Raw genomic sequence first — 16760 nt, 5'->3', positions numbered from 1 at the left:
TTCCTTGACCAGAGATATTTGACTTGCTTAAGATGCTTAGGTTTTGCTGGAAGGGAATCAAACTCCCTCTTCCAGAGACTAAAGGACCTTCCTTTGCATTTTAAGGCACTCCTAAACTTTTTCTCCCACTGACCTGAATCCTAGGCTTTTAAGGTTTTTTAGGATTCTACTTTTAAAGCCCTGCCCTCAAGCAGGAACACAAGAGGAAGTGTCTCTTTAAGAAAGCTTTCCTGGAAATTGGAGTGAAAGGGCTAAACTCTAGGCTACTTTACTATAGACAAAGAATCTTTTTCCTCCTAGCATTTTATACTTTTCTTTGATATTCTGTATTGTTAGATGGGCTATCAGCATTCTTAAAGGCACTGATGCATTTCCTGCAAAACAGCCCTATTCCTAAATGTCCTCATTTCCACCCTAGAGGACACCCCACTTTTAATCTGCTCCTCAGATCTCTTTTCTCTAGACTTCAAACTTTGGATTTTCAACTGCCCTTCAGCCGGGAGACCTTGGGATGATTAATCAGGACAAACACCCCTTACATCCCCTGTTGCGGTTTTCAGACCCCACACCTCACCCCTCACCTCCTGGCATGAACTCGCCAAAATCTCTGACCCTTGCCAGCTAGAAGCAGTTACATGAAAAAGAGATCTTTGCCCCATTATCTCAAATACATTTGGAGATGACTGCTTGAGGTGGGGAATGAAGAGGGGACCCAAACTCTTTAAAATCCTTGTAGGAGAAAATCTTCTACCCTGCCTCCGGGAGAGACTGCCCCAGGGAATCAGATAAAGTGTGTACATAAGTGGGGCTGGTTGGGTCCTGAGCTAAAGAATTCCAACCCATTTCAAATGAAGATCTTCTATTCAATTCAACTCAAACTGTACCCAGCCTCATCAAGAGCAACCCCCAGCTTGTAGACAAGGTTTATAAAGAGCCAATCTAAAACCATCTCTTTGCAGAGGTTCCAAACATGCCAGCTATGCTATGTTTGCTATGCCAAGGAGCCTCTGTCACTGGAATATTCTTTTCCAGTGTCACCCTCTCTTTGCCCTCACATTTCCCTAACGAGACTTTATGCGTCTCTGTCAGGATTTCTAACCTTACTTCCCAATTTCTATAATTAAACCTCTTTTATCAATCTAGGTTTTCGGGTCTATAAATTCCTTTACAGAGAATCTCTGCACCACCAAAAGGGACTCCCTTACCCCTTCCGCTGAATCCCAAGGGGGTACAGGAGAGCCAAACCTCTCCATTTGGTTCCTTGAACCTAGAACCTGCCACTACAACTTATCACCTTCACCTTCTCTCTCTCTCTCTCTCTCTCTCTCTCTCTCTCTCTCTCTCTCTCTCTCTCTCTCTCTCTCTCTCTCTCTCCACACACACACACCCATCCATATTTACATATACCTATATATACACAGACCAACTTAACTTTTCTACTTTACTCTGCTCTTAATTAATGGGGTGTGTGGATAGTACTTCTAGCTTTACTTTAGCTCTCCTCTTTGACCTGGAATCCCAAATCAAAAGCTCCACCCTTTTGCAAGTGCCAGTCCTACTACTTCTCTACACTCACAGAGTGGCTGGTTCTTTCTCACCCAGAGCTGCCTCTCTTTGGCACAATTAGAGCTGGTGTTCCTAATTAGCCAAAGTTCAGTCTTCCTTCTGACCCCTGAGTCTGCATACAATCTGGGAGGTGAAAGGTGCTGAGTTTCCAGCCAAATCCAGCTAGCTCCAGAGCTCCCCATTTGATCTTTGGAGGTAGCCTGGAGGTGTTTGCGTTTCACACTGGTCAATCTCAGTACTCTGGTTTTTCTTTGGATCTTTTTGGGTTGTACCCTTTTCTTGATTTTCATTTGTCTGTGTTCATTCTGAGGTACAAATTTGTTCTGTTTGTGGGAGAATCCTGGAGAGCATCAAATTTACATTACATTTACATAAAATTATAGAATTCTTTGCCATTTTCTTCTCCAATTCATATTACAGATGAGAAACTGAGGCAAGTAGGGTTAAGTGACTTGTCCAGGTCACATAGCTAGTAAGTGTCTAAGGCTAGATTTGAATTCGGGAAGATGAATCTTGATTCCTGATGCCAAGCCTATTGCCCTATCCATTGGGGGTCACTTAGCTGCAGCCTCCCCCTTCCTATTTACCCTTGGAGAGAAGAATTCATCAATGGAAATCCTTCTTACCACCAAAGCAAGAATTTCCCTCTCTATTCCCATTTTTAGTCTTCCCTCCTTATCTGTTCTTTTGTAGGTTCTTGTCTCTGAGAAAATGAGAGTAACCTTACCCTCACTTTCAGTCCTTGATTTGCCTAGTGCATATTATTATAGTCTCTCTGTCTCCTTGCTCTTTAATCTCCCTCCTTTTCATTTTGTAATGTAGTCCCACAAAACCTTGATTCACTTATAGTTAGGCATAGTATTGTCAAATTCTGTTCAAAAATCCTCAAATTAGCCTCTTTTTTTTTTTTTGTTACCTCTACTTTAATTCCACCCTCATCAGTCAGTCTCCATGTGTACATTTAGAAAGACTTTTCTTACTAGTTCTATTTTCACTCTATTGCTGTTGATATTCATAGCTTCTGCATTTCTATTGTCTGAGGTATTCAAGAAGCAAATCATTTCTTAAGTCTGCTTTTCTTTTTCTAGAGTATTTCAAATGCGGCATTATAATTGAAAGTCTGTGCTTTCCTCTCCCCCATTATAGTTCTGCCCAGATTTGCTGTTGGTAGGTCATCCTGGCCTGTGTAGCTCTTTGAATACATTATTCCTTCCTGTATTTTTTTGGTGTGAATAGAAGTCTGTGTTATTCAAAATACCTTTCTTTTTTTTAATGTGAATTTGTTTCTAAAATGGATTGTTGAATTTAACCACTATGTATTTTGAGTTTGCAGTCTTGGTTTTGGTTTGGGGGGGAGTTGTTTTGTTTTTTCCTGGAGACTACTTATGAATTCTTTGATATGTTGTTTTCTGTGTTTATACATTCTGGTCAATTACTTTTTACATCATGAAATTCTGCTTTTTTTTCTTTCTTATATTCTTCTGAAGAGATCTGTGGTCTTTAGGTTGTCTCTACATTTCCTCTTAAGAGATCAGTATGTTTTGCCTCCATAGTAAAAACATTTTCTTTTAATATGCTTGTTTCTTCTGTCTCTTCTAGGTTGTCCTTCATATTTATATTCCCTTATCCTTCGTTCTCTTCTATTGCAGTTACCAGTTTTTCTGTTTTACTTGTTATTTTTGCTGTGCAGAGCTTAAATACTACTTTTATAGTTTTCGTTTATCTTTTGAACCAGTCAGGAACAGCTTGTTATGATTTCATGTTCTCACATTTGCAGAGACCTCTGTCTTATTGTTTAAGTTGGGAAGGATCCCAAAAGGTTGGGTTCACAGAACAGTGTCTTGAGGTGTCTCAAAAGAATTTACAGGCTTGAATCCATTTCCAAGTCAAGGGGTAAAAAAGTTCATTATAATTGTAATGCCAATTGAAGCAGTTTAAATTCCAAGAGAATTTAGCAAAAAAACTGGAGACAAATTTATCCAGTACATATTATTGATATGCTAATTTTATGTACCAGAGGTACAACTAGAATTTGGTTATCACTGACCAGCAGACCTAGGACTACCCTAAAGCCAGAAGACTTTTAGAATCATTGACAGACAACATTGTTAGAACAATAACATTCTTACATCAGAGGGCCTCAGGATCAGATTCCAAAGTCAGAAGATGTAAAATCGCTGATGGACTGTTAGAACAGAAGCCCCCCTAAGGCCAAGGGACCTTTAAATTATTATTATCTCCCTACATGCTATATTACATTATTATCAAATCTTGGATCATCCCCTCCCCCCCCTTTTTTTTTTCTTTTTTAATTTATTGAATAAAACAAGCATTTCCATAACATAATTAATAAAAAAAATTGGTTAATTTTCTTTTGTATTATTGATTCATGGATGCCTTGTGTGGGATAGGGCTAGACCCCCTTCCCCAAATTAACTAATTAACAATGTCTTCAGGTACAAAAAGAAAGTATTTATTTAGTCAATGCAGGGAGAGGCCCAGAACACCCAGGAGCATTTCAGCTCTCAACATGTGCCTGATCTGACAAGCCAGAAACAAGAAAGCTGATTAAAAACAAAAGATCCAAGCCTTTTCATTGGATAGATAAAAAGGAAGTAACCATCATTGACCAATGGTCATCAATGTTGTTTGCTTCCTGTGGATCATGTCACTTCCTATAGCTGATTTAGGGTCTGACCTTTGGAGACTTAGGCCTAGAGATCAGGTGACTTCCTGCAACCTGGGTCCCAAGGCTCCATCTTCTGGCTCTGTAGACCTCTGAGAATAGGGATCATGTGATTTAGGCCAAGTCTCAGACTTTTTTGAGAAAACTTCACCCCATCACATTTAGTTCCCCCTCTTTTTCATACATTTGAAGATTTCTCACACCAATCCTGATATATTTCTTCCACTGGGACATCTTTGTTACCTAGGCCTTCAAGCTAGTTGCTCTCTCCAGTTGTCTTCTACCATTTAGAACTAATACTCACACATCAATGGAAGTTTTCAGTAACCACTTGAGCTAAGAAATCTTGAACTATTCTAATGACTTTAGTGCATATTGCTTCTTAAAGCATTGAGCAGGAATCAGAGATTCTGCTTCCACCAAGTCCTATCTGTCTTGGAAAACTAGTTATCACAGACCAACAGATTGGTATGTGGCAGCCAGTTATCCATAGAACTATAACACTAGAGGCCTAGTGGCCTCAGGACCGTAGTCATATCATTCCAAGCAGTCTAGACCCAGATTCATTTGGGACAAAGGGACAGAGATCTCATCTTCTGGAGCTGCTTCGGGATGACAAGGGGCGATAGAGTTGGCCCTACCCAGTGGGGTCCAGACAACAGGGGAGACAAGTTGTTAGGTGCTAAGTCAGTTGTCTGATACTTAACAATTCTCTAGTTCAGAGTTCATACCTTTAAAAGGAATTTACACCTTTAGACTTCTGAAAGGAGTTTACACCTATAAAGGAGTTAGCTCATTGGTCCCTTAAGGAGTTCCCACAAGCCCATGGAGTACCCACAAGTCCATTCTCTGGGAAGATAAAAGGAGCCACTCAGTGCGGGGGGAGGGCAATGTGGAAGATATCAGTCTGGAAGAAGAGAGTCTAGATTGAGTCAAGATTTCATTCCCACATCTACCTTCGTACTGGCTGGAGGCTTTGGATTCAGAGGGAGCTGGAGAGAAGATTTGGAAAGAGACAGTAAAGGACTTTAACTCCTGGATGCATTTTGGGGATTACTGGTACTGGAACTAAAACTAAGGCTGCCTCCCCAAAAGTTCCCCCAGAGATCTCCTCCCAGAGAACAATTACAATCTAGAGACAATAGAACATCACAACAAGTGACTTGTAAGTAGCATCAGTAGCGTCCTGTGCTGTGTCAGAATCAGGTATCAGGTCATTTCAGGTTGGCCAAGTTGTTGGAATTTCATGACTTGAAGTTTGGAAGAAGCAACTTTCACAAGTATATTAAATACCAGGACCAATTATAAGCAAAAGAAAAAGAATGAACAAAAGTGTAACTAGTATGGAAATAACTGGGACAGTAACCAGGAACCCCACTTAAAGGAAGCTGGCGGCAGCTGGGGCTAACATAATTGCCTCTCATTCAAACAGGTTTTCCTAGAATAAATATCAAAGAATGTTTTCCCCAAATTCCTGTTTCCGTTTCCTCAAAGGAGTAGGGGCAGTGGGTGAAACACTGTGCCTTCCAGTGAGTATGATCTCCCCCAACAGAAACTCTACAACCCTTAGTCTTACAAGGGAAGGCCTTTACCCCACTAGTACAGGTGTCAACAAGATCGAAAGCAGTTTGAAGCCCCTGCAAGGGGGCATATATGCAAGCTTTTTTAACAGTCCTTTCAGAATTTACTTGCCTAGGAGCTATGAGGGAATGCAACAGTCAGTTAAGGAGTTAAAGCTGCCACGGTCAGGGATGCACAAACAGCTGATCTGCAAGTCTTTTTCCCTTCACCTGAAGTGAATTCCCTTTCCTTTAGGAAATAACCGAGACCTCTATCAGTGATTGTTTTCCCTGCAAACTTGTTTGGCTGTCAAAAATCCCCTTTCTTTCCATATAGCCCCTATGATCATGCAAAATGTGAAAGATGAATTTCAAGTCAATATAGATCTTTGAGAAGTTAGGAAGGGATCTAGGATAGGATCTTGTGCTTAAAGCAAACTAATTCGCAATTCTAGCAATACAATTTTTTATTTGTTTGTTTTAATTTTTTTTATTATTATAGCTTTTTATTTACAAAACCATGCATGGGTAATTTTTTCAATATTGACCCTTGCTTGCAAAATATTCTGTTCCAAATTTTCCCTTCCTTCCCCCCACTCCCTCCCCTAGATGGTAGGTAGTCCAATACATGTTAAATACATTAAAAATATATGTTAAATCCTATATACATATATGTATTTATACAGTTATCTTGCTGCACAAGAAAAATCAGATCTAGAAAGAAAAATAAAACTTGAGAAGGAAAGCAAAAATGCAAGCAAACAATAACAGTGAAAATGCTATGTTGTAGCATGTACAATTTAATAGTGATTGTCTCATATAATCAATTTTTTTTCCAAAGTCAGTGCAATAGCATTACAATTTATATAAAATTGCTTTTATGATCATATTTCAAATAATAGATTTCACTGAACTGGTTGCGCATAGTTTCTTTCTCTCCCTCTCATCTCACGTGTCTCTGCTGCAGTCAGGGAATGGAGAAGGAGAATGAAAAAGATTCTCTTTATGCACTATCCTCCAGGAGGTCCCAATTTCCAAATTAATTTACACACACACATTTATTTCAATGTTGATTTTGTATATTGGTCACATCTAAAAACCCATATAAAGGTACCAAATATGAAGCAATTAAATTCAGTAAAGAAGTTAACACTCATATTAGCATTTGCTTTGTGCTAAAGACTTTGGAATCTTGAAATGACCAATTGCCAAATTCCCCAATCATTATTCTCAACAATTTTCCTGCAGCTAAGTTAGAACTTTTTTTCTTTTTAATAAATTCTAGTTCACAGAATAGACAAGATGTAGACATTCTGCACAAAGACACAAACACAAACAATAATTACATGAGAGTATCACCTCTTTACCATGCATAACAGATATCTCCCATCAAGTATACTTTTTTTCCTCTGGATATTTGAGTTGGATTGCTCTCTCTCTTTGGTGATCCCAGCGTTCTATACTAGGGCTTATCCCTTGACTCTGGATCACCTAATCTTTCTGGGGAGAGCATCCAATCACATAGCTTGATCTCCTGTAATATACAGAGCTTGATTCTTGACTCGGATTGTCAACCTCAGAAGGGGCTACCTACCTTTCCAGGCCATCCAAGGTGTCCCTGTGTCTGTGTCCTGGCTCACCTCTTGACAGTGGATCATCAAGTAATCCCAGGGCTCACTGCTGCCTAAGGACAGCCCAAGGACACATCACAGTGCCCTACTGGATTACATGTACATAAATTACCTGGCTTACTCTTACCTTGGGCTTTTTCAGAGATTTGTGCTTCTGTTTGTATTTGAGAGTCTCTTAGTCCCATACTTCACATAGACGGAGGCTGAAAACCCAATCTGGTGCCTGCCTTCAATCAGAATCTCAGCCATCTCTCTGGGAAGCCACAGATCCCGGACGAGCCCCCACAAACTGTGTGGGATGGGTGCTGACCCCCTGCCCCAAATTAACTAATCAGAGACATCTTTGGAGAGGCCCAGCACACTCAGGAAGCATCCCAGCTTGCACCATGTGCCTGACCTGACAAGCCAGAAACGGGAAAGCTGGCTAAACAGCAAAAGATCCAAGTCTTTTCATTGGATAGACAAAAAGGAAGTAACCATCATTGACCATGGTCACCAGTGTTGTTTGCTTCCTGTGTGTCATGTCATTTTCTGTAGCTGACTTAGGGTTTGACCTTTAGAGACCCATAAGTCTAGAGATCATGTGACTTCCTGTAGCCAGGGCCCACAGCCTAATCTTTCAGCTTTTCAGATCTCTGGGAATGGGGATCACAGTGATTTAGGCTTAGTTTCATTTTGAGAATACTTCACCCCATCCAATTCAAACTCACCTAGCTTATTAGATCTGGTGGCCATATTTTCTTCTGTTGTTTGTGTTATATCTGTTGACGATCTGCTTATATTCAAGTTCTTTGAGTTTTCTTCTTGAGATCTTCAGTAATTTCAGTCTATATCCACTCCCTTCCCTCACCATTTTCTATTACTGTGCACTTTCTATCTTCCCCTGGGAATATTTTCCTTGGGAACTGGATCTTAAATTATCTTCCTACACTGAGCAATCATTGTTCTCCAGTCTAGGTTTCTGTTCAAGGGATTTTCATGGGGACAGAAAATGCCTCATTCACCTAATTGCTGGGCTTGTTTCCTTCAGGCTTAATAGAGTTACCTTCCTCCCTGCTTCTCTGTCTCTCCACTCCCATCCTCTCCATAGTGACGTGCCCTGTTGTCCTTTCTTAATTCCCTTATTCCTCTATTCTCTACCATAGTAGTGTTATAGGCTTGAATTCTGTAACTTGGGCATCTGAGCTTTTGGTAGAGGTGGGAATTGAAGATAATTTCTATTTGAAACCCAGAAATTTTCTTGCCTCTTTCATTCTGTTTCTCCAAACTCTGCACAATTTTTTTTTTTTGCAGGATAGAACCTGATAGCATTGCATTGATTATCTGCCATGACCCAAGCATTAGTATTAGTGCTTTGAGAATTGAGGAATACAGAGAGTCATGGAGAGATTTACTTAATCTGATGAAGAATGAGAAAAGTGGAGCTAAGAAAAAACTATAATCAAATGTTGCAATAACAAAAACTATAATCAAACTGTTACAAAACAAAAAATAAGCATGTTTCCACAGAAGAAATAAGAAGTCACTACCTTCTCTACTTTTTTTTATCTGTTTGGCATACTTTTTCTTTTAAAATATTATTTATGCATTGTTGGTGGAGTTGGGAGATGATTCAACCATTTCTGGAGAGCAATTTGGAACTATGCCCCAAAGGCTATTATAAAAACTGCATACCACGACACAATAGTTAATGAGTATAGTAATCCAATGTTTGATAAACCTAAAGAGTCCAGCTTTTCACTAAACTCACTCAGTATTTGACAAAAATTGTTGGGAAAATTGGAAATTAAGTATGGCAGAAATTAGGGATTGACCTATTGACTCCACTAAGATAAGGTCAAAATGGGTTCATGATTTAGACATAAAGAGTGATAGTATAAACAAATTAGAAGAACAAAGGATAGTCTACCTTTTAGATCTATGGAGAAGGAAGGAATTTGGGGCCAAAGAAGAGTGTTATGATTATTATGGAATGCAAAATGGATAATTTTGATTATATTAAATAAATAAAAATTATAGGGCACAGTAAAGAAAGTAGCCTGGAGAAGAAAGAAGACTTTTATTTGTAGGAATATCCGCAAAGAAATATTTAGATCCCTAGGAGCTGCTAACATTACCACGTGGGCAAGGATACAGCAAAAAAGCAAGCCCAGGATTAACCTTTGAAATACCTCCTACAGTGGCCATGATGTGGATTATGATTTAGCAGGAGAGAATGAGAACAAATGTTGATCAGGGGAGCAGAAGGAAATCCAAGAGAGAACAATGTCTTTAAAAAAAAAAAAAAAAAAAAAAAGAACCAGAAAAAAAGATTCTATCTAGTGGGAAAAGGTGACTAACATTGTTAAATCCTAGAAAAGCTAAGAAATGAAGATTAAGAAGTGCTTAGTCATATGCTGACCATTAGGGCACAGTAGTAGTTCTTTGTTCTTGAAGATGACCAAAATTACATCACTATATAAAAGTCAAATTACAGTGTGTCTGTGTCTGATCAGACCAATATGAACTCATAATGCTTTTGCCATGGGTCAAACAGATATAGTCCCTATGAATAGTTGGGGTGGCTTCTCTAACTTGGTGCATCTCATGTTTCTTTGAGCTAATTCAATTCTGCTTTGCTTATAGAACATAGCACCTTCTCTCTTGAAGGTTTGCCATGCTGGGTGATCCTGTGCCAGTGTCTCCCATGTCATCCAATCAGTTATAAAGTTCTTAAGAGAGACCTTGAGAGTCCTTATATTGCTTTTTCTAGACATTAAGTCCAGCTAGAATATCTGTGAATGGGAATAGGTTCCTGTTGAAGCTAAATGAATAGAAGGTTCATGGTTTCCCATGGACCCGAGTCCAAACTACTTCACTTGGTGCTATTTTGTCTTGAGTTCTCTACTTAGAAAGGAACCATGAGCAGGTCTTGAAAATGTCCTGAAAGTAGAGGGAAGAGACAATGTTAATAAGTGTCCTTTTTCCTTTTTTTAATATAGCGATACAAATCCCCTCAATATAGAAGAAGATAATGAGTCTGACACTTCAGAAGGAAAGAAGGTAAGTTGATTTTTTTTTTTATGATTAAGTGATAGCAAAACTATTTAAATTTTAAGCACTACAAATCATTAATCTCTGACCTCTAGGTGTTTGTATTTTTAAAAACCAAGGCACAAACACAAACAATAGCATTTGTTTCCAGATATTTGTCTATTGATGTTGTTTTGCAAAACCTTTTTAAATAAAATTTTGGATAGGTATACTCTTGGAGTCAAAGTAAAGAATATGGTTCTCACTGCTCTTTTTAAAGATACATAAAGGAATATGGTGCATTCACCAATGAGGAAGTTCACAGAAGTTTACTCTGCTGAGCTGAACCAAAGATGAAGGCAAACACAAGCTTTTTATATAATGAGTTAAGCACTGGTTACTTAACAATATAGGGAAAATTGTAAAGCAAGAATCTAAAATACTAGGGTCAAGGTAAACATTAGGTCTTACTTGATCACAGGAGGGTTCAGAACTAGTGTCATTATATTTAGGTTGTGTAAGAAAGCACAATAATTCACAATGTAGAAACAGTAGCACATAATATAAGCATTTGCAGGGTTATTTGTTATCTTAGCTCCCTCAACAGCTGGTGATGCTTTTGCAGTAGTGTAATATGGTTGTAGGTAGAAGATCATCAAGTTACAGATTTGGAGTTGGGAAGGCACTTTAGAGGTCATCAGTTCCAACTTCTTTTTCTTTCTTTCTTTCTTTCTTTCTTTTTTTTTTTTTTTTTATGAGACCTAGAGAGGTTAAGACTTGCTCATAGTCACACAAATAGCAATTTGCAGTCCTAATTAGTTTATCTTATAGATCTTCAGTCCTAATTAGTTTATCTTATAGATCTTCTGAGTCAGTTCTCATGCCACTGTCTTTTTCATGATTGCTGACTTCTGCCTCTCGTTGAATGTGAACTGGAAAGCTAAGAATGATCATCCCATTTCTGTTAATGTCAATATTCAAACCAATGTTGAACCTTGTTATTGTTGCAAGATGACACTTCCAAAGATAGAGTTCTTCATTGGTTGTAAAGAAAATTGAAAAGTACAGTAAATTACTTAACCGTGGCAGTCACTTCATTTGTGAATGCCTTAGTGTTACTCTGTACTTTTCATTGTCAGTGTCTCCTAATTCCCAGGGTGTCAGAGAATCCTCTGGTCACTGACCTTTGCATTGTCAACTAACTTAACCCAACTCACCTCCTCTAAGGCCTTCAGAGCTCTCTGGCTACAATTTCTTGAATTATAGTTTAATAAACAATAGCGCGCTCAAGAACAGCCATGTGCAAACTTAGTCTTCATTATACTTGCTCACAAAGTGCCCTGACCTGTTAACTCCCAAGTGAATACCAAATCTTCGAGAGACCCACGAGTTCATTATCAAGTTCCTTACCTCTCTTGGCTATCCATCCACTTGTTTCAGCTACCCCATTATTAAGAGAGCGAATTCCTGCTGCAGTGGGCTTAAGAGTTGGTGAGGTCACACACACAGCCAATCAGAGAAGGAGATGTCTGCTGTTAAGAAGCTATCTCAATATGACCAGAGTCCTGCCCTTGGGGCTATCTTCTCTCCACAGAAATTACTTCCAGGCCACTCAGCACTTCTGGCTTCTTACTTCCTGTTTGCACTGTGCAAACCCATTTAAAGGACCCTAACAGAAAATACCATCAAAAAGTGATAAAATTGTTACTATTCCAGGAGACTCAAATTTTCATACTATTGATATATTTATTGCTTGATAAAGGAATTTAGGACAGCTTTATGGTGCAATGGATAGGAACATTGGGCTTGGAATTAGGAAGACTCTTCTTCCTGAATTCAAATCCTGCCTCAGACACTTAATAATACTGTAACTCTGGACAAGTTACTTGATCCTTTAACCATAGATGTGTACTACTGGGACTAGTAGTAATATTGAGTGCTGTGTATGGAATATCCTGGATCTTTGTTTATGGACTTATTACTTTACTGTTGTAATAGTAGATCACTAGACCAAAACAGAAGCTCGGCTTTCTGAAATATCTTAATAGTTACCATCCCTGTATTATAGCTGAGGAAGAATGGGAAGATTTGAGTGGGTTGAGAAACTGGGAAATTAGGTATTTTTAGAGAACATGAATATATATTCTAAAATTCCCTAGCATGAGGGCATGAATTGAATTGAGAAAGATTATTAGTTATTAAGAAAGGAAGAAGAAGCTATCTATTTTGGTTGATAAATTTAGATAGAAGATTACATAGTGATAATGATAAGAGGGAAGGTCTAGAAATGGCATTTCAGAGCAAGAATTATTCCAATTGTAATACAAATACAAATGATTTGGAGGATATGAATGAGAGTGCAACAAATATTGAAAGAGATGGCCAGGGCCAGGGATATATACTGTTATTGGTAGATGGGAGAGGGCAAGCATTTAGGTGGGGGAGTCCAGACTTAAGTGATTGAGTGCCAGAAAATAGAAAAAACATGAATAAAAGATGTAAAAAGAAGACTGAAAATACCAAAACTTGAATTAGTTTCTTGGTGACAAACAGTATGGGTCTTGTCATCCCCTCACATTAATATGCAACTTTTTAGTCTAGATATGGAATGGACGGAACCATACAAGGAGTATACAAGTAAACCATACAAGGATTAAGTGTCTAAACTATGTTATTAGGGCATTAACCTCAACTATGTCAGAAGTGCACTCAGTTGCCTCTAAAAGTATCTATTCTTATAGAGAGTATATTCTTGCATATTGCCTTCATAGAGAAATTCAAGTCCATTATTGCTTATGCATAAGCAACATAATTCTAATAGATGAATCCTAATACATAGATTTTGTTCTATAACATAGGCTGACAACTTATATTTCAATAATAAATCCAGTTCTCACACATTTTAAAATTATTCCAATAGGTGCCTTTACTTCCCAGTGCTAGACAAATGAAATATTCTCTTGAATTAAATTGGAATACATTTGAAGCTTAATATTTTTAATGTTTGGTTGATGCTGTTTGGCGTTTTGTATTTTTAACATTTTTCTTTTCATCCTTCCCCTCATTCCCTTTCAGTAGAACTTTCCCTTGTAACAAAGAGTGTTCCTTAACAAAACAATCTGTTGGACTGACCACATTGATGATGCATTTCTAAAAATTATTATTTTATTTTACTCTTTTGAGGCGGTTGGCATTGTGTCTTGCCCTAGATTACTAGGTATAATAACAGCTATTTTTTGTTACACATCTGAGGTCAAATTTGAAATTGGATCTTCCTGACTTCAGGGCTGGTACTTTATTCACTGCACCATCTAGAAGCCTCAGATGTATTTCTTATTCTATATCTTTACTAAATTTTTCTACTAAGAGGAGAGATTTATGCTACATCTTCAGGGCTATTATTGATTTTAATTCTGGAGATCTTTGTGTTCTTTTTCTTTTTACATTGTTCTTGGTCATTTTTTATCAATTTGTCCTCCTCCCTCCCCTTCACCCCCAAAGTGTTTTCTTATATCATGGTAACCACATACCATATGTATACCATGCTTTATTTATATATTCCTCAAGAATTTTAAATTCTCAAACAAGGCTATGTTAAAACTTTGATGCTTGAAGTTAGAATATGGAGGCAGAAGATTTTCCAATTTTTAGAAGTGTGATTTCTGGCTTACTTTTTTGGGGGGGAGATTATTTGCATAATTTTCATTTCTGATAATTTAAAAAAAACTTGAAAGAGTGTGGTATTATATCTTTAAGGTCTCTTTAAAGAAAGAATGTTCACCAAGTTTTGTTCAAAAGAATAGGTTCCTGCCACCAAAGTTGTTCCTGCTTACAGCATCTTTGTGTGAGACATGATTAACTCAGATTTCTGCTCAGATCACTCTAGTATATTACTTTATTTTCCCATGTTTATTCTTATTCTTTCTTTCCCAAGTTTGTTTCAGCTTTCTACTTCTGCTCTAGGCCACTCTCACTTCTCTGGCTTTTTACATATTATCTTTGCAGCTAGAGCTGTAGACTCCCTTGGCTTTTTGTGGAGCTTATGAGAAGTGCTAATTTCTGATGCTCAGAGCTAACTTGTTACTTGCAAGCATAGCCATATTTATGTCCTTTTATTTCCTATTATAATAATCCCCATGGTGACTTACTAGAGTGAACTATTTGCAGACTGTACAGAGTAGAAAGTATATTTTAACAATATGTGAACAGATGTAATTTTCATTGGCATTTGTTTGGAATGGATAATATTGTGGGAATATAGATATATAGTATTCACATTTATTCTAGGACTAAATGTAACACATTAGTGCAAACAATAATAATGTTAATAACATTTGACAAATTTGATAGTAGGACATATTAAATCAGTAGTTCTTAACTTTTTGGTGGTAGTTGTGATCCTTTTGGCAGTATAAAACATATTGACTTGTTTTCAGAATAAGGTTTAAGTACATTGAATTAAAAAATTATTGTGAAATAGTTATAAGTTTAAAAAATGTTAATTAATCCCATATTAAGAACCACTTAATAAACTGGACACCTTGTGAAATACAAAAACACTGCATGACAGAGCAGAGTTAGAGTGGCCCAAATACATAGTAGCTCCTTTGTAAAATTATACTAAATTCCCATAAAGCAACAGCATAATATGACATACTGTCACATAGTATGGAAGTGTAACAGCAGTAAAAGCTTATGGCATAGAAAACAAGTTATAAATACAACATAATAATAATATATGTTGTAGCTACATAGAGAATCATCTATATGCACACTCCAAAAATAGACATTGGTTTTGTGGGCAATCATAAGTCTCCAAAAAGCCTGACAGTTGATTAACTCAGATTTCTGCTCAGATCACTCTAGTATATTACTTTATTTTCCCATCTTTATTCTTGTTTTTTCTTCCCCAAGTTTGTGTCAGCTTTCTATTTCTGCTCTAGGCCACTCTCACTTCTGGCTCTTTACATATTATCTTTCCAGCTAGAGCTGTAGACTCCCTTGGCTTTTTGTGGAGCTTATGAGAAGTTGGGCTTTGACTTCTTGGGCTTTGCAAAGGGCCCAATTCAACTGTTAATATCTATGGAACTACAAGGCTCCAAGCTTGAATCTGTTTAAGGTGGTTTAACGTGGCACAATCTTCGGTATCTATGTATTTCCTCTTCCCTAAAAAGTCTCCACAGCTAGAAAACAATTCTGGAAAAGAGATCAAAATTACTTCTAGATTCAATTTTCTTACACTTATCTGAATAGCCACCACCATCACTACCACCCTTAGATATGAGAAAGAATTGATTGAATTCCTTAACCACTGCAGTACTCAAAAGTCAATTTCTTACTCTGTATAATCATCAGATATGATCTAGTTCAAGCCCCTTTATACAACTTTTAAGTGGCTGCTTCTTTTGAGTCTTCTTGACTATCAATCCTTCCTGTTGGCCAGAGAGTACTACTCATTTAGCAATCAAGGATTGTGGTATGCTCTCTTTTAAGGTCCACTCTCTGGGTATATTCTATAGCCTTGGAAAAAACAAGTTGGCTTGTTTTTCAGATACTTTTACTGGTTACTTCTACATTGTTCCATTATTTTGGATATTCACTGTACACCAAGATTTCTTAAAAGCTTTCTATTGCCATCATTAAGATCTTGTTAATAAACTTTAGTTTAATGATATTTCTCATTTCTATTAGTGATTCTCTGAGGGGATGCTAAAATTATTTATTCTGCAGTTTCTTAGCAATAAAGAGTAGAAAAGTTTTCTGTTTCCTGGTCAGGTATGCTTTTGTATATTAGATAAAATGATGTGTCATCACTAAGATGTTACTTTTATTTTTCTTATCTTCTGTAGATAGAAACTCTGTACATACAAGCTCTAAATGTTTAACAATATTTTCCAGGTATGCTCCTTTAGTTATTAGCACTTTCCTTATAAGTGCCTGCTGACATTTGGGCCCCTGGAATTTGTGTCTTAATACCTTACCTCATATATGACTTGTTCTGCTGCTGCCCATTTTCAACAAGCAGCATCTTGCTTAGGTTATTGTCACTCTGTTTGAAATTGAACACACACCCTTGCTTTTAAAACTTCTCACAATTCATTTTAAAGCAGGGATTCTTAAACTTTTTTAAAATGTTTTGGTAGACTGAATCTTATGGATCCTTTCTGAAAACAATATTTAAGTATATAAAACAAAGAAATCCAATTATATTGAAATAGTTATCAATTATTAGAATATTTATAAAAACAATTTTACAGATTTCAAGTCAAGAACTCTATCTTGTATTTGAGATAAAATGTCTCACTT

The 16760-nt window shown here is 37.3% G+C and overlaps 1 protein-coding gene across 2 annotated transcripts in view; it reads left to right on the top strand.

Moving 5' to 3' along the window:
• Positions 1 to 16760, top strand: part of SENP6 (SUMO specific peptidase 6) — a 126796-nt gene that overhangs the window by 33269 nt on the left and 76767 nt on the right. For both annotated transcript variants that reach the window (XM_074310474.1, XM_074310473.1), the window contains exon 3: positions 10424 to 10484. In XM_074310474.1, coding sequence (XP_074166575.1) covers positions 10424 to 10484 — 61 coding nt within the window. The remainder of the gene's footprint in view (positions 1 to 10423; positions 10485 to 16760) is intronic.

This window comes from Sminthopsis crassicaudata, chromosome 4, assembly GCF_048593235.1.
Source record: "Sminthopsis crassicaudata isolate SCR6 chromosome 4, ASM4859323v1, whole genome shotgun sequence".
Taxonomy (NCBI): Eukaryota; Metazoa; Chordata; class Mammalia; order Dasyuromorphia; family Dasyuridae; genus Sminthopsis; species Sminthopsis crassicaudata.
This window is presented reverse-complemented; position numbering and strand designations above follow the sequence as displayed.